The following is a 24,164-nucleotide window of genomic DNA, read 5'->3' as shown; positions in this document are numbered from 1 at the left end:
GACTCGGAAGAAAAGGAGTTCCATTTTGTACCCTTTCAACAAAACTGTCTACCCCAAACCTGCCTCTGGAAACACCCCCCAAACTTGGCTTTGGAGCATCTGAGCATGTTGGTAGGGAAGAGGAAAGATGATTTGTCCCTCTTTTTGAGTCATCGGACCTTTGGAAAGTAGCACAATGTGGTGGAAAAACCAGATGGCTTCTTTTAAAAAAAGAAATCAACATTTTATTATGTAAAATTTCAAACATATATTTCTCTCAAAAAGAGAATAGTATAATAAGTCCCAGATTTACTGTTTATCTGCTGAATGACCATGGGCAAATTATTTTAGCTCTCTAAGCCTCTATTTTCTTAGGAGTCTTTGTATGGTGAATAACTGCATATAAAGGCCTTAACACCCAACACATGTTAGCTTGTCTTTCACCTTGCTCTTCTACCACACTCAGTTAAATCATTTGTAAAATGGAAAAAATAATACCTCTCCTACTTTCTTCATCAAATTCTTGTGTGTTAGACGCTCAGTTGTGTCCGACTCTTTGCAACCCCATGGACTATAGCCCTGCTAGGCTCCTCTCTCCATGGGATTTTTCAGGCAAGAACACTGGAGTGGGTTGCCATTTCCTTTTCCAGGGGATATTCCCAACCCAGGGATCAAACCTGAGTTTCCTGCATTGCAGGCAGATTCTTTACCATCTGAGCCACCAGGAAAGCCATATCAAATTCTTGTTAAGAATTAAATAGGAGGAAGTAGTCAGCACTGTGTATGGCATATAGTCAGTGCTTAGTAAAAGTTCTTGGTTACCTGGGAGGCATATCTTCAGGTGCGCATGTACGTATGTATACAGATTCTGTTGGAAATGGTTAGTGTGGTCTAAGGGAAAAGTTCAGGAACCACAGCTCTATTCCCAGTACTGCTGTGCTTCCTGCAGCATCCTGGACAGGGCTCCTCTCTTTTACCTTCAACCTCTGGGAACACACAGAGAATCAGTGCATCTCTGACCTGAGGAGCTACACACAGATTACCTGGGAAGACTAGACAGGTGGACTCCTAGAAATGGGAGGAGTGGGAAGATAATAGGAGCCCATGGATGATAAGCACTGAGAGTTGGAGGGGTGGAGAGGCTCCCCGGAGAAGGGGCCCTGAAGAAGGGGTAGGGTCTGGATAGTCAGGGAGACGAGGGACCAGGGTACTAGGCCTGAGGAGTTGCCCGGACAGTAGTGTGGAGGTGAGTGAAGGTGAGTATGGAGACGGGGCAGGCGCATGGCTTCTCTCGTGTGGCCACCCCATCTCAGAATGTGTCCTTGATGGGGAGCTCACAGCCAAAGAGAATGAATCACTCCACACTGATACCTCTGATCATGGGGGAAATTTCCCTTATTCAATAGTAACTTCTAATTGGAGATAGTAAACAGACTGTTGAAATAGTAAAAATTAGGATGAAGGTGCTAAAGGAGTCAGCAGTAAAAATGGGACTTCTCTGGTGGTCCAGTGGTTGAGACTGTGCTTCCTCGGTTGGGGATCCACAAACTGAGTGGTGTGGTTCAAAAAAAACATGGAAATATTTGGAAGAATGAATGTATAAGTTATTACAAACATTGTACAGTTTGTACAGTCTTTTCTCCCCCCAGCTTTTTATCTTTTTACACTTTTTACACATCTTATTCAGTCCAAATAGAACCCCTTGAGGTAGGCAGGGCTGTGCTCATGACCACCAGAGAAGTGAAGCAAGACCCTAGTCACAACCAGGGAGCAGTAACCCCCGTCCGTGCTGGCTTCCAGGCTGTGTACTCTTCGGGGACAGGGAGGTAGCTGCAGGTGGAGAAAAGGGCAAGTCATGAAAACCAGGTGTGGTAGATCCGGATCCCTCAAAGGCCAGGATGGCCAATAGGACTGCAGGGGTGGGAGGGAGTGGGGGAGCCTGTCAATATTATTGATAATATAGGCTCACACATTTGTTTAGGGCAGTTACTGGGTTTGGTTTTTTTGGTTTTGTTTTTTTTTTAAGCTTTCTTCTTTGCATTTTGCATCATTGTCTTGTCTTTGATATTCACAGAGGTAGCAGAAAGTCAGAACAGAGTGGTGTCAAGGGAGGAGGGAGTAATGTGCCTTTTCGCCTCTGCCACCCCAGACTTGCTGTCAGCCCCTTGCTGTCAGGAGACCTGAATCCCATCTCTCACTCTGGTTCCACACTCTCCCCAGGAAGGGCAAGTGGGCCTCTCTCTGCAACCACTTCCTCCCCACTTCCCACCACAGAGATAGATAGAGAGTGTTGGGTCTTGACCTGACCTGCCACCTAGACGAAGAGGTTTAGAACTAACAAAGAGACTGAGGACTTTGGTCCACTGGGATAAGGAACATGGTCACATACTTCACTTGCTATGAGAAGGGCCTTTCTGGGGCAGGAAGAATGGCCATGTTGTGTGTGGCTCTGGAAGATAACACCTGGAAAGAAGTCCATTCATTTGGTAAATCTTACTGAACATGTGTTCTGTGTTGGCCCCTGTGCTAGGTAGTCAGGATATAGCAGTGGATCAGCCATGGACCCTGACTTCTGAGAGTTCTCAGTCCTGTATGGAGACAGACTGTTATAACATAGTGAACAATGTAGTAGGAAAGAAGCAGAAAGGCTCATGGAGCACAAAGGATCGCACCAAATCTGGGGTGAGAGGGAAATAAGGAAGGTTTCCTGGAGAAGAAGCCTGAACTGAGTCTTAAAAGATGAATGGGTATTTATAAGAAGTCCAAGGTGAGAGTGGGGTTAGAGAGAGAGGTTGGGGCTCATGCAAAAAGAATCTGCCCTCAGTTTAGTGCGGGAAACCCCTTGGCAGGCAATGAGCTTGGAATGGGGCTCTGGACATGCTTGAGGAAGTCAGGGTGACTCACCTGTTCCGAATGTAGTCGAGGCGGGTCACTTCTTAGGGAATTGGAAGAACTCACCATTAAGGTCTATTTTGCCTCAGAAAGCCTATAAGGCTGTCAAACCTAAGGCAGGTGCTGTACCAAAGAAGAGTAGCAGGCTCCCTGGGCCCCCGTGGGCCAGGCCCTCTCTCCCGTCAACACCAGCTCCACTCCCTTACCCTGCCTTGTTGAGACCCCAGCCTGTCACTGGCACCAGCCAGGACCTGTCCATGACCATCCACCCCCATCCTACTTTCCTGGCCCGAGCCCTATTGACAGATCCCCCAGAATCTGAAGGAATTCAAGACAAATGGTTAAGAGGATGGAGTTAATAAAATTTGAAAAATTGAGGCCTGTCACTCCACTGAACTTTTTTCAATACCACTGACAGAAACATATTTCCCCAATGAGTGACCTTCCACAGCTGTAGCGGGCAGGCGCAGCCGCAGCAGTGCTGCCAAGAAGCCAGTCTGCTATTTATCAAATATTATAAGCTGAGACACACTAATCTGGAGCAGGGGAGGAGTCCTGCACTATACTGCCTGGGGTGCTCCAGGTGTTGGCCCCAGCCCCAGACAGCCAGTGGGAGGTGACGGATGGCCTGCGATTAGCTCTCCCCACCTCCGCCCAGCCCTCTGACTTACTCCCAGGAGCCTGACCCTCTAGACCAGCTGCTTGGCCCGGAGGGGCCCTGGGTGGGAGGCATGGTGAGGTCAGGCCAGGGCATGGGCCATCCTGATGCCCCTGGAGAGGACAGCCGGGTGAGGCCCAACGTGGTTATTTATTGGAGTGTAATGGTTTGTGGCCGTTGGTCGTGGAGGTGAAATCGATCAGTTGTAGAAGTCAGGTTCTATCAATTATTACAGCAATTAGTCAAGTCAGAACATCAGAGCAAGGGTTCGGGGGCTGAGGGACTAATATTAGATGGACATTACCCATGGCGCCCCAGCCTCAGCTTTCCTAAACTGGGAGCAGACATGCTGACCCGAGGCTCCAGAACCTTGGGGAGCCTGGCTGGCTTCCCGCCTCGGGGTGGCTGGGGTGAATCTGGGTGAGAGCTCTTGGGCTGGAGACAGACCGAGCACTGCTTTAAACGGCATCCCTGTGCTGGCTGGCCCAGTGCAGAAATGTCCTACCTGTCCCATCCCATCCTTTATGAGAAGTGACACAACTCCTACTAGAAATTACTCAGTGGCCAATGTTTATGGCACACATTTTTCATTCTGTAAGCAAATATAGATCACTGACAGCACTTGTTTGAAGCAGCTAATCTCACCCTCTGTTCTTTCTTCCACTGTCTTCCTCTCTCACCTCTCTCCTTCTCCCCCTCCCCTTCTCTCTCCTATTTTTTCCTCTCTTACCCAGTTCTCTTCTTCTCTTTGCTCTTCTTTTCTTTCCCTTCCAGAGGTCTCTCCCACACCCTCCTGCCACTCTAGCCCATATTCAGTGACAGAGCTCCCCTTGAGGCTGCCTCAGAGAGGAGAGGCCTTTCCACTGAGTGATTGTAGCTCTCTTCCAGCCCTAGCTGTGGTCCAGGAGCTTTGAGGAAAGGGACGATGCTGTCTGCCCCTGCCTCTCAAGCCTTGAGTGCTGAGCGCCAGACAGAACAGGGCTGGCTGGGAAACTGGGTCAGGTGAACAAGCCCCTTAGCACTGTGGTCTTCTTGCACCTCTCTCTACAGGCCCGCTGTCCCTCCTTCGGCACACTGATCACTCTCGGCCTGAGTTGTTGTTGCATGGTCGTCTCTCGTCCCTTTTAGCTTCTGGAGAGCTGGAACTGTGCCTAGACTCTAGATAGCACCTAATCTAAAAGATGGGACCAGGAGCCTGCAGAAGAGACAGAGAAGGAATGGTCTCAGGGGTGTGAGGAAAACCTGAAAAGTGGTTTATATAACTCAAAGGAGAGAGTGGCCAAGGTATTGGTTGCTGCAGAGTGATCAAGAAATATTAAAAAAAAAACCCAAAAACTATTCATTGGCTTTGGCAGTCTCCCATCTCCCTATGTACAGGGCCCTGATACACAGTGCCCAGTAAGCAAGCACCAACAGAATTGAAAGAAAGAATAAGGCTCCAATTGAGCTTTGAGGACTTGCCTGCTAGTTAGGAAGACACTCTTCTCATTAGGGAGGTTGCATTTTATCCTATAAGCAGTGAAAACCATGGAATGATTTTTCACCAGGGGTGTATTGTGGCTGCCCTGGTTGAAGTGTGAAGAATTGTAGTTAAAAAAACCTGGAGTAGGTTTGACTCCTGAGCCAAGCAAATCACCAGCTTTGTGACCTTGGGCTAGTTATCTCCTTTGAGTTTCCACATCTATAGCACAGGAATTTTAATTTCTACCCCTCAGGATGGTTGATAATATATATAAAATACAGAGTACATAGTAAACACTAGTGGCTATTATTTTTATCATCACCACTTCTAGATACATACTCAAGAGACATAGAAAAATACATCCACTCAGACAGACTTGTACACAAATATTCATAGCATATTCATAATAGCCAAAAGGGGAAAGCAAATCAAATGCATATGAGCTTGATGAATAACAAAATAAGGTATGTCCACAGGATGCACTATTATTCAGCCATAAAAGAATGAAGTACATGCTATATTCCTACATTCATGTTGTGGCATGAATGACATGTGCTACATCATGGATGAACCTTGAAAACATGGTAAATTAAGCCAGATGCAAAAGACCACACCATTTATGTGAAATGTCAAGCGTAGGCACATATAGGGACAAAAAGCAGACTAATGGTTTCTGGGGTTGGGGGAAGTGGCGAGTGTCTCTGATAATGGTGATGGGGTTTCTTTTCAAGATGATTAAAATGATCTGGAATTAGATACTGGTGAGGCTTACATGATGATGGAAGTGTATTTAAAACTACTGAATTGTGTACCTTGAAAGGTATGTGAATTGTGATTAAAAGTTATCTAAATATTTTATTTTGTACTAGCTTCCTATTAGAAAATAGAATCATGTAAAAAAGTATTAATTTTTCTTACTGATAATAAGCTTCCTTGGTCTGGGTCATGCTTCACGCTCTCTGCTCCTTTCCCCTCCTCCTCCCATGCTTCTTCCTCTGCAGCCACGGCAGACAGCCATATGTAAATGCTTAATAAATGACTATCATCGTTGATGAGTTTATAGTCCTTAAAGAAGCAGAGAGTTTCAATTGGAATGGTTTTATATCGTGATATGAATGCTGCCTCAGCCTGGGATTGAGAAACACTGATTTTTACTGTCCATCAGCAAACAGTGCCTGAATATCCCCTCTGAGCCAGGCCTCATGGTGACGCAGCCTTTCCTGTGCGTTTAGTGTCCCTGGCCAACTTACTACATCCTCATGGCAGGGACTGTGTCTTAACCCTTATTGAAGTATAGACAACGCACTTCCTTAGCAATAAAGGTCAAGGAGTATTTGTTTGTTTGTTACTTTAATGTTCCATTTAACACATAGTTCTTGAGAGGGGTGCTTTGGGCCAGGACCAGATCTGATTCTTCCATGTCCTGAGTCCCAGCTCATTCAGGGTTGGACAGATTGAATGGAATGGTCAGTTTTCGAAGAGAAGAGTGAGGTGCCCAGATCTGGGCTTTGGGGAGGAGATTCTGACAGTGTGGGGGTTAAAGTAGCCTATCTTCCATGACTGTCAAAGCTCTACACCAAGCAGACACTTTACACAGGCTCATCAGCTGCCTAGCTGCCGGCACTTATAAGTGAGAGAAGGTAGATACATGGCCCCAAGTAAGCCTCTTCTTTTTGTTATACTTCAAGTTCTTTGTCTTTGAATCATGGGAACCAATGACTGGAGGAGATGCCTGCCTGAGTGCACACGCAGCAACAAGTAGCACAGGTGAGGGCTGGCACAGTGGGGTTGCTGATGATGGCCAGAGCTCAGCTGACTCTAGCAGGCAGGAAGTGAGCAGGGAAAAGAAGCATTAAGCAGAGGGAGAGGCAGAGAGCAGAAAGAAGGGGCCTTGTCATTACCTGGGATACTCTGTGCTTTAGATTTCTATATGATTTTTGTGAATGAATATTCATCTGTATACAAACAAATTTGATAATGCAGCCATTTTAATGAAGAATGCATTGGAGTTGGGGTGTATTAATCTGTGTATTGGTATATTTGTTAGCATGTTCAGCTGTGTATATTTTTGTGGGCACAGCACACCTATGTGTGTGTATAGCACATCTGTGTGTGTGGCAACTCTCTGTGGGTAGTGAGTTTTTGCATGTATGCATGCACATGTAGGAGCCTTAATACCCTTACTTCTGTGTCAGAGAAGACCTAGAGCTCCTCTCTCAGAGTAACTTGACATGTGTTTCAATCTCTTAGGTTTTGTTGCTCCATATTTCTGTGAGTATTCCTTACACTGAAGTCAAGGCCTATGCCACCTCCCAGGGAAGGCTGAGGGTCCACTGATCACTCACAGAGGCTCTGTTTCTCCTTCTCCTCCTGTCAGGAGCCAATCCCTTGCAGAGGAATGAAATGGGACACACACCCTTGGATTATGCCCGAGAAGGGGAGGTGATGAAGCTTTTAAGGACTTCTGAGACCAAGGTAAGTCTCAAAGAAAGGAGAAGGCCTGTGGGCACTCCATGCTTCATTTCATCTTTCACTCATTAAATTATGTCAGACTCTACACCAAAGGCCACTTCTCCTTAGAGGATTATTGTCTATTTAAATACAAATCCAGCCTCCTCTTATCAAGAATAGGAGGCATCCCCTTTACTGACCAAGAAGCAGCCTGGGCCACTTCTGGCTTCTGAGGACTAACTTTTAAATTCAGTTTCTGAGGTAGTGAGCCTTCCAGCTCCTTCCATGAAGGAGAGGGGATAGCAGGACAAAATCTTCGCCTCAGTACTATTTCCTCAGGTCTCATGCACTCTGCAGCCTCATCAAGTAACTCTTTTCCATCATCTCTCCTTCTAGAACTTTTCCCTCAGCCCTTCCCTCCATATACACTCCAGAGATCCTTATGTAGAGTATGAGGCAAAACAATCTTCATCTTAATTTGATTTTCTCATCCAGACTTTGAACCTTCTAAAAACAGGCTGCCTTCTGTTCCTCTCAGCCACCCAGCTATAACTTAGAAAGTACTTGGCAGAATCTAAGAACTAGAGTCACAAATGTCAGAGCTGGGACCTGAGAAACCATCAAGTCCAGTAGATGGGAAATCTTATCAAAGTAAAATAAATAAGTCAGAGGAAAATAGAGCTGTTCTGGTTGAAGGAGAGCCTATCCTTCCCCCCTGGGTAGCCTCCATGGAAGCTGTGCTATGGGGCACACATTTTAAATCTCTGAAACCTCGATCAAATGATTTCTTTTCTTCCTGGGGAAACTGGAGCCCAGGGGTGTGTTGTGACTTGCTCTTGGTCCCAGAGCGAGTTAACATCAAAACTGTTACTAAGATCCCGTGGTAGGTTCACTGGCAGGACAGGAACTGGAAGCTTGGTTTCTGACTGTCAGTCTTGGGCTTTTTCCAGCTTCGTGGAATCTTTCTCTGGCAAATTGGCTGCAGTACTTTGAGATGATTAAGAGTGGCAGGTCCCACCTAGTGGCAGACACTCTGTGTGTCTTGAGTAAGAGCACTTAGGTTAGGTCACCTGACTGAGCACTCAGCTGGGGTTGTGATCTCACCCCCTCACTGACTGACTGACCTCGGGCAAGGGCTTCTGCTCCTGAAGCTCAGTTTACCTCTGTGAAATGAAAACACTGTGACTGAATGGTTTCTGTGGTTCCATTCAATATACCGCTGGTCTGTGTAGCATCAGGATAAACTAGGTCATGCTCTTGTAACAACCCCAAATTTCAGTGGCTTAAAACAACAAAGATTCATTTTTACCTCATGCTACACGTCCATCATCCATCATGGGTCAGCAGAGGTGGGCTCTGCTCATCCGCGATGCTGAGGGACCTCACTGCAGAGCAGCCGCCCTCTGGAAGAGAGTACCCTGGAGGGCCTCCCACTGGCAGCTACATGCTCAGCCTGGAAGTAGGACCCTTTACTTCCACTCACAACTTATTGGACACAGCTAATCCCATGTTCCTGCCCTAGAGTTGGGTCTGCTTCCCCTATTCTCTAAGGAAATCTCTGAGGACTGTTTCACATCACCTCAGGGACTGCATCCCTGTCATTATCTCCCCTTTGAGGCCAAGCCACTGTCCCCTGAGAGCCAGCGCTGCCCTTGGCCAAAATTACTCCTGTTTTGTCAGGTCGTGTGACATAGGGCCAGCACTGGTCTGGTCACGTAAAGCAGGAGAACAGACCTCTTCATATCAGCAGGGATGGAAGGGTTAGGGCTGCTGAGGGACCCTAATGAAATTTGGCTGCCCAGGAAATGTCTTGATGTCAGCCATATCAATACAAAGTCAGTGTCCCAAATGAGTAAGTGGCAGTTGCTGCCTCTGTGCCAGTCAGATCCTTCTAGACCACAGAGGGCTACCTTCTGAGTAGAGTGAGCTCTCAGAATCTGTGCAGAGGTGGGCAGCAGGCAGGCAAGCAGAACTGTGCCATGAGAAAAGGCTGAAGGCAGTGGGGCATCTGGCCGGGAAAGGAGAGACAGCACGTGGGCACAGAGACGGCTGTGAGGAGGAGGGGAGAGAGGAAATGGATTCAGTGCCAGGGCTAGGACAGAGCCAGGCTTAATGGGTGGCTGCTTCCAGAAGGAGCCCCCTCACAGAGCTGTGAGCCAGGGCAGGGGCTGCCTTTTGAGGCTAGAAGACCACTCAGAGCCAGCCAGGGGTTTTGTCACCTCTCAACATGAAGACTCTTTCTCTGTCATCACCTCTCTGCATTTGATCCCTTTACACAGGCTGGATTTCCTCTTCTGTAATGTTCAGCTGTCTGCTGAGCACCTCCACCTGATTGCTCTGGGGTCCCCTCAGATTCTACCCACGTGAACCACCCTCAGCTCTCCCTGGACATCAGCAGCATTGTCTTTCTCTCAGTTGCTCAGCATCTCCATGGTCTCCCATTCTTTCTGCTCTGCTCTTTTTCTCCAGGTTGCAAAAAAAACTACCTCTTCAAAACTGTGAGGAAGAGTTTCAGGGGGGAAACACTGCTTTAGATTGGGTTATGTCACCCTCTGCCAGGAAGTAAGTATCAGCTGCTCAGCTCTCGAGTTCAGGCCCTATGTCAGTGACATAATGATTCAGGCCTGGAGGGTGCTGAGGCTCCAGCCTCAGACCTCATGTCCTGGCTCTTTGTCTAGACACGGATTACCACCACTCTGATCTTATCTTCCTCCCCTTCTGTCCATCCGGCATCTCCCTGCCATCCAGCTCAGCCTCTTCCGCCTTTACTTGCCTCTCTATAGTCAAATATGTACTCTTTATAGAAAATCTGTAATTATAAAAGTCATCTTTCCCATTATGGAAAATCTGGACAGTATAAAATGAAGATAATTAAATAAGTCAGTGCATATTTATAAATGACATCTGTATGCCAGGTTCTGGGCTAGGTGGGAAGAAGATATCTGGGTGAACCCCTCAAGGAGCTCACAGTCTGGTGAGGAAACAGACAAGTAAAGTGTGACATCACTGAGTCATCAGTCCCAGGGAAGCCCAGGGACTGTGGCAACCCATGGTGGCTTCTAATCCTGCCTAGGAGATCAAGGAAGGCTACCTGAAAGAGATGTCAACTGAACTGACTCTCACTTAAAAGCATTTTAGCCCTACTATCTGTACATAACTATTATTAATGTTTTTAATTATTTATAGTCATAGTAGGTACCATTTATCAAGTGCATCTAGGCACTCTGCCAGGTCTCGAATATATAATTTTTCTAATGCTGTAACAAAGCTATGAGGTAGCTCTTATTTCCCCCCCTTTTATAGGTGAGAAAACTGAAGGTAAAATAAAACGTGACTTTTGAAAATCAGGCTATTATAAGCAGCTATTGAGATACGAATCAGACCATTCCTCTTATGATACTACATTTACCTTTTCTGGACCATATCTATACATAAGTGGGTTTTTTTCTTAGCCTGGTTGATAGCCTACTGTATAAACCATGGGCCTCAAACTGGCAGCCACCTTTTATTTTGCCAGTTCAGAGTTTTTTTTAAATGTGAGTGTAATGCCTTAGAGGTTGTAATGTGGACTCTCCAGCCACAGGTATCTGTTTCCTATCGTGTTATGTGCTTACCTGTCAGGCATTTATATTTCCTTCTTGGTCCTGAAGGTATTTGAGTTATGACCCTAGTTCCATGTTTGGAATCTATGTTTTTTCACTTATTATTTCTTCATGGTTTTCCCATTTTAGAATTATCCATAAGCCTAATTTTTAATTTTATTCTGCCTTTTAAAATATGTCACTTATCTAAGAATCTCTGTCACTTTAAGTGGCCTAAATGATTTGTTTCTCATGGCTTATTTGCTTAGTTCTCTCAGCAGTCTGTGTGTGTGGAAGCCTCCTAGGCCCCCTAAGATCGAGAGGTGGATGAAGCCCAGCTCCTGTCTCCTGAGCTGGGTATCAGGAGAGGAAGATGGGGAGATGCAGGCACTCTTAGCTCTGATACTCACAGGCTGACTTGTGCCTTAGGAGGGGTCCACACAGAGCTTGTGGGGGTTCTAAGAAAGCATGGATCACCTCCAGGCAGAATGAGCAGGGCAGGCTTCACAGAGAAGGTAACCTGTGATCTCACTTTGAAGGATTTCACAAGCTGAAGGGTTTAATACTTAAAGCTTAGACCATTTTCACATCTTAACTAAGAGACAACAGAGAGGTGGAAATATATCTCTGCGCACATGATGGCAGATAAAACAAAAATATGGGAAGCTATTCCATGATGAATATTCAGCTGAGGGGGACGTGCTGGTGGCAGCCCGCATCTCCACTCCCAGATCCTCACTCCACCGAGACTCACGAGGAATTTATTGCTCATTTTAATCACACCCAGAGAATGAATTGGCAGGAATATTAGGCAGATAGGTCTATCATATATATTTTATTTGCATATCCCAGTGACAGAATCACAAGCACATTTCCTGTCTGTGTATTTTTTCATTTGCTGCAGGGGTAGCTGGGGATGCAGGGCTCCCCTGGGCCCCGCATTCCAGGCTGCACGCCTGGGTGCTCCCATCAGATCTGGAGGAAGCCATCAGGAGAGAAGGGGTGAGGTATACAGGAACGTAGAGGGTTATGTTCCGCCTGGCTTAGGATGAAGAGAAACCCCCTTCCCTGCCTCACCGAGCCTGCTCCCTGCTTTGCATCTCATTTCAAGTGCTGGTGTGCTGCATGCCTGGCTCTGTGCTTGGCCCAGACAACACCATCTGACCTTCGTTATAGGTTCTCCATGGGCCAGACAGAGCACTCCATGCTTTATGGGGATACACCTTTGCATTCTTTCTCTTTTAACTTTTAAAAAATCGTTTGTTGAAATATATTTGTATAACGTACTCATAACTATACAGCTCACTGTTAATTTCACAAACTGAATATACCTAATCAAGAAGTAGACTATTACAAGCATTCATTTGTATCATACTCCCTTCCAGTCACTATCTGTCCCTCAAGGGTAAGCATTGTCCTGATTTATTTCACTTTTATTTTTACAAAACTTCAAAAATAGTACAGCAAATTCCCATAAACTTCCACCTATATTACTGGTTGTTAACATTTTATCATACTTGCTTTATTATGTAGAGATGAATAATATAAAGATATATAATTTTTCTGAACTATTTGCGAGTTGTATATACATGATCCCCTTTACCCCCAAATACTTGTATGAAGGTCCTAAAAAATAAAGGACATTTTCTATATAACCTCAATACAATTCTCAGAATCAGAGCATTAATATTAACTAATCTACAGATGTTATTCACATCTCACCAGTTGTCCCAATAGTTCGTTTTACAAGGAAAAAAAATTTTGGATCCAAAGTTGGATTCAGTTGTCACGTCTATTTAGTCTCCTTTAATCTGAAACAGTTCCTCAGTCTTTCTTGACATTCTAACAAGTACAGGCTGGCTATTTTGTAGACTGTCCTCAATTTGGGTTTGTCTAATGTTTCTTTATGATTCAATTCAGGCTGTGCATTTCTGGCAAGAACACCCTCTGGTGTTTATTTTCAATAAATTCATTAGGTATCCCCATGCTAAAAGTAGGAATATGAAATTTGTGTTTTAAATCTCCTTTCCCTAAATAGGCTCTGAACTCCCTAAAGGCAAGAACGGGTCTTTTCTTATCTCCAGGGTGGAAGGTGCAGGCACTGGAGTCAGACTGCAGGAGTTAGTGTTCTGCCTTTATTACTTGCTACCAGTGGGGCCCTGCTTTAATTACTTCCTCTCTGGATGATGAGGGAGGAGATCCTCTGACCTCCTTAGGGCTGTGAGGGTAGAACAGCTGGTCCCAAATCAGGCAAGATTCATCAGTTCATACTCAGACTAAGGAGTGGAAGTTTGAGGAGTAACAGGGTATTTATGTAATCTCTAAGTCCCACCCTACAAGACACGTGTTAATTACATAAGGGGAAGATGATGGTGGAGAAACTTGGCACAGCCCACCTTAATCAGATGATCAAAACTAACATCCCCAGTCACAGGTACATCATCATCACGTACCTCCTGATGTGACACACTGAGGAGCATACAACCCATTTTCTCACCTCAGCCCCTCTTTGCCCCTCTTAACCGTCTTGCCATTCTTGTCTCTGGGGCAACCCAGCTATTTGCAGAGGAGCAACGTGATCCAGTTAACATGTTAAAAATACTGATCTGGCGGCAAAAGGAGGATCAGGTGGAGGAAAGAATGGACCCTGGGATGCTGACATAGCGGTCACCAAGTCTTCATGGGACTGATGCTGGCACTGTACCCAGCTTTCCTCAATACGGATGTGGACTCTGAGCTAGTTCAGGAGACTTTGAAGTCCCTTAGGTGCCCCTCTCATCCCCCATCCTCCCCTCCTGTCTGCTCGACGTTTCCCAGCCTCCTTTGTTGGACCCCCTGTGCTCCTCTTGTCATCACTCCCTCTTCTCAGGACTCTCCCATCGTCCCACACCTGCCCCCTGAGTCTCATCTTCTGCCCACTTTGTTGACCTCCCCACCCAGGCCTCTCTGCCTCCCCCAGCTTCAGGACATGGTAGAAGCCCTGACTATGATGTGAGTTGGGGTGGATCTAGGAAGTCAGGAGGATGGGGCATATCTGAGTCTGTGAGAAACCAGGGGGCTGTGTGCCCTGACTTCCCTCTAAAGGCAAGCTGCATCTTGGACTCTCTTTTCTTCCCTCTGCCACACTTTTCCTGTTTTTTCCCCAGGGTCTCCTGCCGACCACCCCTGCCCCAGCCCCCCTCTCAGTAAACACATCGCTAGGTTTATTATCAGATTTGTTCCCTGAGTGATGCCCAGCAGCAGGGGTGCTGCCATACCCTTCTCCCTGTAACTCTCACCCACAGAGCTGCTCTGCCCAGCCACCCACCTCCTAACAAGAGCCCAGCTAGGCTTCGCCTCGGCCTCCCAGCCCTTTCCTGTAAATGCACTCAGAGCCAGGAGGGGTGCCATATTAAATCAAGAATGATGAAAACCAGTGGCTGCGATTATCCAGCCGAGATGCAGCATAGGAAGCTGGTTGCTGCTGGCTCCAGGTGAGGGCTTCTGAAACTAATTGCATGTGGCTTTTATTAAGAAGATGATCACTCTCCCTCTCCTGCTCTCCTGGTGGCTTCCTTCTATTGCATCTCCACCCAGTGTCCTCTGCTTCTGCAAGCTGGGTCACCTACCCTGTCCCCTCCTCTACTGGAACCCTGTTGAAGCAGAGCCTTGACCTCATTCCCTGTAGTCTTCTTCCCCATTTCCTCAGAAGCCAGGAACAACAATAGCCCACATTCATGGACCCTTACCAGGGGCCTTCTCTTTCCTCCCAAAGAAAATACATACAGACCAAGTAGTTTCCTTCCCTAGGTTCTTCCACTGGTTAGCTCTCCACAAGCCTGAACTCATAGCTCACACTATTAAAAAGTCATTCATTCATTCACCATTTTTTTTTAAAATTTTGGCTGCCTGAGTCTTCACTGCTGCGTGTGAGCTTTCTCTAGTTGCAGCGAGTGGGAGCTACTCTTCATTGCTTGTGTGGGCTTCTCACTGTGGTGGCTTCTCTTGTTGGGGTGCACGGGCTTCCCTTGGCATGTGGAATCTTCCCAGACCAGGGATCAAATCCCTGCATTGGCAGGCAGATTCTTAACCACTGGACCACCAGGGAAGTCCTCAACATTTTTTTAATATAAGCTCTGTGCTAAGCATTTGGGAAAGAGCATGAAGTAATAACCTCATACGTGGTTTAATCCCATTGTCCTGTACATTTTTATCAAAAAGTCTGGTCCAGTTTCAGAAGTTTCTCTGAAGAGCTGTATACGGCTCCAGGCGTAGAGGGGATTGTACTCGAATCAGGGTGTGCTCAAATTTAGGCCATAGGTTGACTCTTTCCCAGTACTATTTAGAGAGCTCCTGAGAAACCTGACACTCACCCCCATAGAAGTCCAGAACCCTTTCCCATTGCTTAAGAAAATAACAATACTAAGATAACCTAAAATCATGACACTGAAGAAGAGTTGCAAAAGGTAGAAATGTTGCCCTGGAGAAGGCTCAGGGAGGCCATGATGGTGGTACCCAAACCAACAGAGTGGTGGGGAAACTCCTGTTAAGCTTTGCTTGCAGCAAAGGAAAAAAAGGTGTGTTTTGTGAGGCCCCACAAACCAGTGGATGGAAAGCACCTAGAGGAGGAGTTCTCTACCATGTAAGGGAAATTGACAGGCACAGCTGAGACACCCCAGGCAGTGGAGGTGTCCTGAGAGCTCAGTTGGTGTTGAGACTGCCCAGCAGACTCAGGGTTCCTGGGAGAAGTCTCAGGAGCCACACTGGGTCCATGGGGGCATCCTAATGGACCTAACTCCTGGCTTCTGCTTAAGCCAGAGCACTTCTTCCTCTTATCTGTGGGGCTCCATGCAGATTAAATTAGTTCTAGCACCAAAATAAAAACAAAGGCACTGGGTTAGAAAATTAGTTATCAAAATGCAGTAAAGAAGTAGTTAGCAAAGTTTATCAAAGGCCTGCACAGGCCAGATACTGTGTTGGCCACTGAGTCTCTCACACAGCTACTTCTGCATATACATTCGCTGTGTGCCAGAGACCTGCCCAGTGCTTCATATGCATCATCTCACTTAATTCTCACCAGCATCCCACAATGAGTACCATTGCCATGCTAGAGATGAGGAACTGAAATTCAGGGAGTTGAATTAACTCCCCAAGGTGAGCTTACTGTTAAGTAGATTTGTTGTTGTTGTTTAGTCACTAAGTCGTGTCCAATCTTTTTTGACCCCATGGACTGTAGCCCCCCAGGCTCCTCTGTCCATGGGATTTCCCAGGCAAGAACACTGGAGAGGGTTGCCATTCCCTTCTCCAGAGGATCTTCCCTACCCAGGGATCAAACCCATGTCTCCTGCATTGGCAGGTGGATTCTTTACCACTAAGCCACCTGGGAAGCCCAAGTAGATTAGGTGAGGTTTAAATTCAGGTCTTTCTGGGGCAAAGCTGGCTTCTTTGTGCCACACGATGTGCCTCACTATGAGCCAGAAAGGTATCAAACTTCATATGGGGACTGCTGTAAGAAGTCAGTAAGACACTACACAGAAAGTTCGGATTACCATGCCCGGCACACAGCAGCCATCTCACAGACGGCAGTCACCTCATTCACTTGGCAGCACAAATTGAATCCTTCTGTGATCCAGGCCCTGTGCTAGGTGCTGGAGTTACAGGGATGAATAGAGCATGGTCTTTGTCACTACTTCCTCATGTGTGGAGTAAAGAGATAGAAACAGGCAGTTAAACAAGTGCTCTGGAGGTGCCAGGGCAACAGGCTCTTTAGACAATTTGGTATTTAAGCTAAGATCACTTAGAGATGGGTGGGAATAGAGAAGACTTATGTGCTGAGGGAGCAGTGTGGACAAAAGGCCCAGAGGTGGGAATACCCATCCCTGAGGGGAAGTGACCTAACAGACAGACCTCACAAACTCTCGGAGGCCAGGTTCCTTCTGCATCCTGCCTGACTGCAAGCGGGCCAGGCCACTGGCTGGTGCTGTACCGGCCTGTATGTGTGCATCTCTCCATCAGAGCCTTTCAGCCCAGTGGACCCAAGTGCTGAGAGGGGCTAGGTGGATAGGGAGGAGGAGGAGGCAGATATATGGCTGGAGTCGGCAGAGCCAGGTGATGTATGTGGTGCCTGAGGGAGCTGCACAGTGACGTGCTGGATTCCAACCGGCAAGCGTTGCTCCGCTGGGATTGGTGCCGAATTATTGCTCCATATGAAACCCCAGGACTGATGGGAGCTTTCAGTTACAGACTGATAGCAACAGCCAAAATTGGATTGTTTGCTATTTATTTTTTTTAACTTCTGTCAAGGTCACTACCATAACAGGAAAACACTGCCCAAGTAGCAGGTATTCTTCATCCACTCTGCCCGCAAGAGCAATCTGCAGCCACCACTTTTGTGACAAGGCCTTACCTTGGCAGCTCGCTTTCTAGAAAGCTGTCAGTGTTACAGGAGCCCTAGGGAAGAGAAGCCCCCGGAAGACCCAGGTCTTTCTGTCTCACTTTAAGGCCTGCTTCCTGCCCCCAGCGCCTGGCCTCCATCGATGCTTTATCATCAGACCCATGCACTCACCCCCCAACCCAGTCTCCAGATAGTGCCACAGCTCCCAACTAGCCCAATATTCCAGCTCCTTCAAGTCTCTCACCTCCCAGAAATGTTTTATGTTTTATGTATCCTTCCCTTCTCTGTACTCCTACACCACCCAATCTAGCTGTTAATTCCTCTTTGTATCTGTCATCAGCTTCATTTTTGTAAACTTTCACCAGCTGCGTCCACTGTGCCAGGACCCATGCCAGAAATAGCAGTGAGTAAAATGGGGCTCATAGTTGATTTGTAAGACACAATCACAAATATGCAGCAAACTCATTTTCAAGTAGCTTTTTTCAGTGATAGATACAGGGCTAGGTGTAGGCACACATGCTTTAGAACCACAAGGGAAACGGCTGATCCTGCCTGAGAAGTATTCATGTACACACCCTGCCTCGCCTCCCCTGCCTGACTTAGATAGAGCTCTTTGAAAGCAAGACCTGGCTCTTCTCCCCTCCCTTTCAGTGGGACAAAGCTCAAGCCTCCTGCCTCTGTCTTTTCTGAAATGGACCAAGCCAGAGGCCAGACACCTGCCAGGCACTCAGCATCATCTAAACCTGCCAGGGGCCAGTCTTCCTCTTTGCCCCTTCCCCACCTTTCCATCATGGCATACACAGTGCCAGGAATTTAGCAATTGCTGAATAGTTGTGTTTAATTGAAAAATGCAGTATCATTGACTTGAAGGGTGTTCGTAGCTCTGGTGAGGGTAAGCAGAAAATGAAAGGAACCTATCTATTTGTAAGCACTTAGTGCTTACTAGCCATAGCACTAGACACATTCTGTATACAACATCATATTTAATCCCCAATTTGCAGAGGAGAAAACTGAGCATAGTAACTTGCTCCAGGTAATCACATCTTATTAAGTGAGAGAGCTGGGATTCAAACCAAGTCTTCTGTCAGACTCCAGACTCAAGAGTTAATCTAATGAGTTGGCAAAAAAGTTCATAAGATCTTATGTGAACACCATAAGAATCGTTTGGCCAATCCAATACTAGCAGTACTTATTTTACCAGCAGGGTGAGCCAGGACCCCTGAGCAGTGGCCACCAAGGTAGGGAAATGAGGTGAGGACTCAGACGAGGGGCTGGGAAAAGAACGAGCCAGAGCTGTCCATCAGAACCCCCAGAGGCCCAGACCCTCTGCTTTTTCCCCCTGGGTTGGGGGGATAGAATGAAACGAGGGTCCTCCTGGGTCCGGCGCTCCTGAGCCGCCTTCCATCTCGTCTCTCTCCACAGTACCAAGAGAAGCAGCGGAAGCGGGAGGCCGAGGAGCGGCGCCGCTTTCCCCTGGAGCAGCGGCTGAAGGAGCACATCATTGGCCAGGAGAGCGCCATCGCCACAGTGGGCGCAGGTGAGTACACACACACCGAAGAGGGCGTAGAAGTTTGTGGTCTGCTGCAGTGAGGTGTGGTCCTGCCATCTCCAAGCTGAGGAGAAGGGGCTGTTATTGTTACAGCATAGCATTTGTGAAGTGCTTCCTGTGTACCAGGCAGTGTTCTAAGCTCTTTGCATATGCCACGTCATTTAATCCTTACAATCCTATGAGGTTGGTCCCATTGAATCCCCATGTTACAGATGAGGAAGTTGAGGCAGAACACTTGAGTAATTTGGTCAAGGCTTCTTTCTGTGCTTTGAATTTAACTCTGACGTTCATCTGATCTACTGACCCCACCCCACCCCCGCTTTTCAGGTGGAGAAACTGAGACCCAGAGAAGAACAAGAGCTTTCCCATCACTAGTATTGTCATAACTGAGCCAGAACTAGAGCTTTGGTCTCCTGTCTCCCGGCGGGGACTGTGCCATCCTTCAATATAATTTGTTGGAGGCTGGCTCAATTCTATGGAAAACATCCCGTGCAAGTCTTGAGTGCCTTCTTCTCTACCTCATAAGCGCTTATGCCACCTTGGGATCTAGACCGTCTGCTGATATCACCCCTCATCTCCTGACCTTCCTGTGCATGCATCTCCAGTGGAGAGAGATAAAACTGGGGTTGTGCTCAGGATGGTGGCCTCACCATTGTTCTCCTGAGGTGCATGGCTCCCTGAGGGTAACCTCAAGACAGATGAGGCAAGGGCAAGGGAACCCTATTTCTGACTTAGACAAGGGAGTATCCCCCAAGGCAGTGGTTCTCAAAGTGGTCTCTGGACCAGCAGCATCAGCATCCTCTGGGAACTTGTTAGAATGTAGATCTGATCCCAGACCTGTGGGCCCTTCGGTGAGCCAATGCTCAGCTCAGCTTTAAAAGCCTCTTCCCTGCGATGTCTTGGTCAGGTGCATCCAGTGCCGCCTCTAGTCCTACCACATGCAGCCCAGCAGCCGCCACGCCCAGCACCAAACTCTCTCACTTGTGAAAGGAGACATGAAGCTGAAATTGTGGAGTCCCAGAGGAGTCAGTGCACAGTGAAGGCAGTCATCCCTGTGACACACTGGGCCCAGCCCGTCTCCATCCTCCTCACACACCAGTGGGACTCATGATCAGGTCATGACCTGACCATCAGCAGTTAAAAGGAGCCCATAGACCAGATCTGCCTCAGCAGCTGGAGGGCAGAGACTACCTGCAGGCACACCCAGGAGCCAGGGAAAGCTTCTGTGAAGACACAGGTCCCCACTACTCAGGCCCAAACCTCATCAGGCTGCCCTTTTGGGTCTGAATACAGACAGCCACCCTCAGCTTGGAGGTGGCAACCCCCCACTTCTTTGCCAAGGCCATGTCTGAGGTAAAAGGAGAGGAGACCTTGGGAGCTCTTGGGTCAAAGAGAGGAGGAGGAGCCCATTGGAGAGACCAGTGACTGAGCCAAGACGTGAGAAGCAGGTTCTACTAGAGTTTCATGTCCACTTGGGCCAGAACTATAGATGCCATCATGGTATTTACCCTCCACTTCTTACACAGCCGTTTCTTCACATGTTGCCCACTCCTCTGATCTCCTGTTTCTCACCAGCTTCTCAAGCCCATAAGTTGTGAGACTTCCAGAAGTAGTTAGGGGAGGGAGGAGGACATTAAAGTGGAAAGAATTCAGTCAGCCAGGGCTCAAATGGCAGGTGGGCCACTTACCAGCTATGCAGCTCAGGCTGGTCACTCAGTTTCTTTGAGCATCAGTTTCCTCACCTTTGTACCAGGGATCCAGACTCAGGACTATAGGACTGTAAAGCATATGCTATCTCCAGTGTGTACCAGACAGTTCTCAATAAAACCCAGTCCCCCTCCTCTAGATGTTTACTGTCCAGCGTTGGGCACTGTGCTCCATAGGTCAGGCCCTCAGTTGTTTCCATCAATCCAAGACTGACCCCTAGTCCCAGCCCCAGACTGGCGTCTTCCCCTGGTCCTTCTCCTTGTCTCTCCCTGCTGCCAGCCCAGAGCAGGAGTAGATGGTTCCACTTCCCACCTCCTAGGGGCTGTCAGAATGTCTGCCAAGTGCCTTGTCCTACCCATAGCTCCATCTGTCACCCACACTCTGCCTCAGATCTGGAACGCTTTCCTCCTTGTCCTGTGGTGTGTAGGGTGACTCTGCTATGCCTCCAGTGCTGCTGGAAAAGACACAGAGGGTGTGGGGGCCTGGGCTGTGGGGTTAGTACATTCCCTTCCATTTATAAGGTGGTAACTTTTTGCCCACCTTGTTAGAAGCCCTGCAGCCAGGGATCACACTCATAACAGTCAGAGTGTGTTCAGCTTCCAGCTCCCATGAAGCATGAGGCACTCTCTGGGTCGGAATCTGTGGCAGGGCCTCAGCACTGAAGCAGGTGCAGGAGAGTGGGGCGGATCTAGAGGGCAGGCTAGGGTGCTCTCAGCTAGTGTCAGATGTGTGCTGGCTGGGTGGAACCTGGCACCCCAGAGGTACCATGAGGGTGGGCAGCCAAAGAAGTGCCGCAGAATGAATTGATTTGATAAATGGCCATTTATTACCCTCACGAATTGGCTGAAACCAATTTCGGTCACATCAACCCCTGGTAAGTGCTGGGATATTGATTTGTGCAAAGTAATACAGTGAATTTATCAGTGTGATCCCCAGCTGCAGGGCTTCTAGCAAGGCTGGCGCACAGTTACCATCTTACAAATGGGGGAGATGAAGCACCGACCCCACAGCCCAGGCCCCCATGGCCTCTCTGGTCTTCTCGGGTCACTGGAGCCAAAGCAGGGCCAACATGCAGACCACAAGCCAGAGCACTGACATCAAGTGTGAGGTTCTTCTTCCAGAATCCCAAGCTGTTCTTGATCATGGGGAAGGGGAGGATGCCTGTTCTAGTGGGAGCTCAGAACCTCTGTGCCCACCATCCTCAGAAAGGCAGCCAGCTGTCTGTTCAGATCTAGACTCTGCTCCCCTCCTCCACCTGGTCACCTCCCATGTTCCTGTCTCAGTAAAGGCCCCACCATTCCCTGGTCTCCTGAGTAGAAGTGTAGATATTTCCTTGGCTCTTCCTTCCCCTTAAAGCCCTTCAGGTTCTATCATTTTACCTCTTAAATAGATCTCACACCTAGCCTCTCCCCCCATTCCTAATACCACTGAGGACCTCCAGCTCAGGACCTCAGTGTCTTCTGTCTGAACCTAGTGGTGGTCTCCTTGTTGGTCTCTCTGCCTCCTTTTCTTCCCCTATAACCACTTCTCCCTAGCTGGAGTCAGCTTTGTACAGTGTAAAAACAAAACAAAAAAAACCTGTGTAAAATTCTTGAGTTTCTAATGCCCTGGCCTGGCATTAGGGCCCACCCCTGCTGCCCTCCCCCACTTCCCCAGCTGTCCCCCCTCCCCCACTGCACCCAATGGCTATTTCTGCCGCCCTGCACATGCTGCGTTGATCTCCTGCCTATATTTGTTGATGCTGCCATCTCTGGTTGAAACTCCTTTCTTCTGGCCCCTTCCCCACCCTAGCCCTGACCGTCTCCCACCCTCGGGCTGGTTTTTATATTTCAGGAGCAATAGACTGTAGACTCCTGAGGGCAGAGACCCTGACTGAATCATTTTTGTTTTCGCAGTTCCTGGCGCAGCCCTCCAGTCGAGGTGGATGCTTAGTGCAGTTTGTCACATTAATTACTTTGGTTATGGCCCTTTGTCCATCTCTGTGATGTGCTCTGAGGAAAGAAGAGAAGCTGTTAAGCCTGCTTCCTAGTTGTTCACAAGCACACTAAGAATGTGAGTGTAGCAAAATCGTTGTTTACAACACCCATACTAGTCAGCCTTTGACCCTTTGAAGTGACATCCCTTTCCCCAGACCTGCTCCAAGAAGCCTCTTCTGGGCAGCCTGCACCCGTGGAGGCTTCGCAGTGGCTCCCTCTGACCAGAGGCCTATGCCTGAAGCCCATTGCGTCTGGTCCCCATTGACTCTGAAGCCTGTGAACTCCCCAGGGAAGCTCTACCACCTTGACCTCTCTTCTAAGCCTGGCTCTGACCCGAATTCAGAACTTTAATATCACCCATATACGCACAGTAGGTGCACCATCCTATCTCATACTCCACCTCCCTCTTTGACTAATCCAGAAATGTAATCTTCCTGAGTGCTGCAGCTAGCTTTCTGGACCCTCCCTTGGAGTCTTGTTTGTAATCTGAGAAATACATCTAGATCGTCGCTGAGTTGTAGAGAGGTAGTGATTAATTTAGAAAACTTCTTAAGTTCCACCTCCCCACTTCAGGAGTCCCTCCTGTGCCCCTGCTCTTATTGTCTGGACTGCTCTGCCCTTCTGCTCGCCTGCCAGGACCTGACCCTTGCCTTATCCAGGAAGCTTTCCTTAACTCTCCACCTGGTGCAGGGCCTTTCTATGCACTTCCTGTGGACACTTTTTTTTTTGTTGCGCTTACCACGTAGTATCAGTTTGTATGTCTTTCTCCCTGCAAAAGTCAGAAACTACCTCTCTTTCAGGTCTGTTTCCCCAGAGTTGGCACACAGGTATGTAAAAGGTTGTTGAACTCAAGTAAACTCAGATGAACAAAGTCTAAACACGTCTTGAGGTTCTGCCTCCCCTGAGCACAGATTCTGATCTCAACCTCTTTCTGGAAGGGTGTCAGTCTTCCCTCCAGTGGTCCCTAACCCATAGGGTCCCTAACCTTAACCTAACCATAGCCTGCGAGGCTTTCACACACAGTGGGTGGGCTCAACAAAAGCTATTTGCAATTTTAGTACGTTAACTCCTTGGTAGCAATAGTTTGCCTTCAGAAAGAATACTCCTGACAGACTAGAAAGAGCTTTTCTCTCATCATCCACCAAACCCAGGGCACCAGAAGCAGGCATTTGTTGAGCTATGCCCCTTGAACCTGTAAGCTTAGACAGAAGATACTAATAGACATTTAGGTGACTGAACTGTGGAATTCCTGTGAAGGATAGGTTCCCCTAGGAGGTGGCACAAGCATGGGGCAAACTGTTTCAGGTTAGGTTAAAAAAAAATCTGCTGCATCAATAGAACTTATCAGGAGAGATGAGTCAGCCTACCCAGACTCCCCCAAACCTTGAGCTAGATGGAGGCAAAGGCCTGGCATGGGAGGAGGAGGCAGTTCTTTTGTCTCACTTGGGTTTTGCACACCAGAGCTTTCCTCCTGGAATGTCCCATCATATCCAGGCTGCCTAGCCATCTCCCCCTTGTGCTTTGGCCCCCAAGTCA

At 47.8% G+C, this 24,164-nt stretch overlaps 1 protein-coding gene across 2 annotated transcripts in view; it reads left to right on the top strand.

The window, feature by feature from the left end:
• CLPB (caseinolytic mitochondrial matrix peptidase chaperone subunit B) overlaps positions 1–24,164 on the top strand; it is a 142,252-nt gene that overhangs the window by 98,964 nt on the left and 19,124 nt on the right. For both annotated transcript variants that reach the window (NM_001015625.1, XM_005216185.5), the window contains 2 exon segments: positions 7,369–7,466; positions 18,819–18,933. In NM_001015625.1, coding sequence (NP_001015625.1) covers positions 7,369–7,466; positions 18,819–18,933 — 213 coding nt within the window.

This window comes from Bos taurus, chromosome 15 (genome assembly GCF_002263795.3).
Source record: "Bos taurus isolate L1 Dominette 01449 registration number 42190680 breed Hereford chromosome 15, ARS-UCD2.0, whole genome shotgun sequence".
Lineage (NCBI taxonomy): Eukaryota > Metazoa > Chordata > Mammalia > Artiodactyla > Bovidae > Bos > Bos taurus.
The sequence above is the reverse complement of the archived record's forward strand: the minus strand, read 5'-3'. Positions and strand labels throughout refer to the sequence as shown.